At 58.2% G+C, this 2,342-nt stretch overlaps 1 protein-coding gene across 4 annotated transcripts in view; it reads left to right on the plus strand.

Annotated features, from left to right (window-relative positions):
- Window positions 1-601: 601 nt before the first annotated feature.
- PMM1 (phosphomannomutase 1) overlaps window positions 602-2,342 on the plus strand; it is an 11,651-nt gene continuing 9,910 nt past the window's right edge. For 2 of the 4 annotated variants that reach the window (XM_037731970.1, XM_017510333.2), the window contains exon 1: window positions 824-1,283. In XM_037731970.1, coding sequence (XP_037587898.1) covers window positions 1,158-1,283 — 126 coding nt within the window. In that variant the 5' untranslated portion in view covers window positions 824-1,157. The other 2 variants (XM_017510335.2, XM_017510334.2) reach the window with 2 other exon arrangements.

Here is a 2,342-nt window from a genome sequence, read left to right on the forward strand (position 1 = left end):
TTTTTTGTATTTTTAGTAGAGACGGGGTTTCACCATGTTGACCAGGATGGTCTCGATATGTTGACCAGGATGGTCTCGATCTCTTGACCTCGTGATCCCCCCGCCTTGGCCTCCCAAAGTGCTAGGATTACAGGCTTGAGCCACCGCGCCCGGCTAGTCTCGAATTTTCGACCTCAGATGATCCGCCCGCCTCGGTCTTCCAAAGTGCTGGGATTACAGGCGTGAGCCACCGCGCCCAGTCCAGGAGATTTCTTACAGCTCAAAATTTGTAAGGCAAAGCGATCACTACAAATCTTGTGAGAGTGGAGAGAGACGCCGTCTCTCTAAGTCATGGTCGAGGCCCCGCCAGACCCAGCCCCTTTTCTGCCCAGTAGCAATCACCATCAACCCGCCAATTCTGATCCCGCCCCTGTCTTCCGGGTTCAACCTCTCACTTCCTGCCGGGCCGAGGCTCAGGCCCCACCTCCGTCTTGTTTGGAGCAATCCAATCGAACCTGGAGGGCTCCGCTCCGCCCCATACCACGCCCCCTCCTCCAGGGGTAATCAGAATCAGCTCAGGCCCCGCCCCTGCCTCGGGCCACCGAGACCACGCCCCTTATGTTTTGGCTCAATCAGTCTGCTGCCCCCGCCCCCAAAGCCCCGCCCCGTCGAATCTTAACCCTGCGCTGTTTCGGCAGCTGCATCTTGGGGACTCCGCCCCGCTCTCGTAACTGCCGCCATGGCGGTCACCCCCCAGGGCGCCCGCAGGAAAGAGCGCGTCCTCTGCCTGTTTGACGTGGACGGGACCCTCACGCCGGCTCGCCAGGTAGGACCCTGAAGTTTGGAAGCTCCTGCCGGGGGTGTCACGCGGACACCCCCGAGGCTGAGTGTGGGGTCTGCAGCAGCGTGACCGTGGACACCCCGGGACCGAGTGTGGGATGTGGCGTTACCCGGCCACCTGACTCGGGGCTGCCCACCTGGTCCTCCACGTCGCTGCCCCTGCAGCGTCCCTGCCTGTGTTCTGCTTGGGAGTGCTGGAGTTGGATACAATACTGGAGGGAGGAGGCTGCAAGCGGGGGCCTATCTCCCTTCCCCAGAGGCTTTCACGCGCCACCGAGGCCTGGCTCCAAGATGCACCCCCGTCCGAACCCGGGATCCCACCCTAGTTCAGCCCTACGATGCACCAGTGGTGGGAGTTGGCTTCTGAACGGGGAGTTCCAGGCACGCAAGCACACAGCCAAGCGTCAGTCACCATCTGGTGGGAGACGGGGGATCTAGGAGCCATCCCACCCCGACCTTTGCAGGTCTGGGCCTCCCCCAGCAGAGAAGGGTTCTTTTCGAATGCTTTTATGGGCTCTACCCACCCAGAGGTGAGAGGCTCCAGGCCTAGTCTGTTTACTGTGAGGACACTGAGGCATAATGAGGATATGATTGTAGTTTTCCTCCTAAAGGCTCTCGCTGTGTTGAGCCTCTTAACGTTGGCTCAGTTTTTCTCCCATTGGGTCTCATCCTGAGTGAGTCCCCAAAAGCCCCCTCACCAGCTGGATGCATGAATAAGCAGGCTTCATTCATGCCCTCCCTGTGGGTAACTCACCTTCCAGTCTGGGGGCCTTAAGGACCAACTGACAGGTCTAGAGACGGGGAGCGGTGGGGATGGGTTTCACTAGGCAGTGGTTGATGGGAACCCAGGTCTTAGCCTCCTCTTTTAGGTCCTGAATGCCTTTCCCCATCCACTTTGGTGAAGTTGCCTTGGCTTGGGCCCTGGGGGCTCAAGGAAGGATCAGCCCACTCTGCCTTCCTGCAGGGGTGATCCAGGAGGAAGATGGCAGGACTGGAGTGAAGGTGGGCTGGTTGAGGTGGCTCACTCCTGTAATCCTAGCACTTTGGGAGGCTGAGGCAGGCAGATCACCTGAGATCAGGAGTTGGAGACCAGCCTGGCTAACATGGTGAAACCCTATCTCTATTAAAAATACAAAAAATAGCTGGGCATGGTGGCGCATGCCTGTAGTCCCAGCTAGAGGGACTACAGAGGCAGAGGCAGAATTGCTTGAACCTAGGAGGCGGAGGGTGCAGTGAGCCATGATTGCCCCATTGCACTCCAGCATGGTTCACAGAGTGAGACTCCATCACAAACAAATAAAAGAACTGGAACAGGGGCCGGGCGCGGTGGCTTACGCCTGTAATCCCAGCACTTTGGGAGGCCGAGGCGGGTGGATCACGAGGTCAAGAGATCAAGACCATCCTGCTCAACATGGTGAAACCCCGTCTCTACTAAAAATACAAAAAATCAGCTGGGCATGGTGGCGCATGCCTGTAATCCCAGCTACTCAAGAGGTTGAGGCAGGAGAATTGCCTGAACCCAG

The sequence above is a fragment of the Cebus imitator genome, unplaced genomic scaffold, assembly GCF_001604975.1.
Source record: "Cebus imitator isolate Cc_AM_T3 unplaced genomic scaffold, Cebus_imitator-1.0 Scaffold435, whole genome shotgun sequence".
Classification (NCBI taxonomy): Eukaryota; Metazoa; Chordata; class Mammalia; order Primates; family Cebidae; genus Cebus; species Cebus imitator.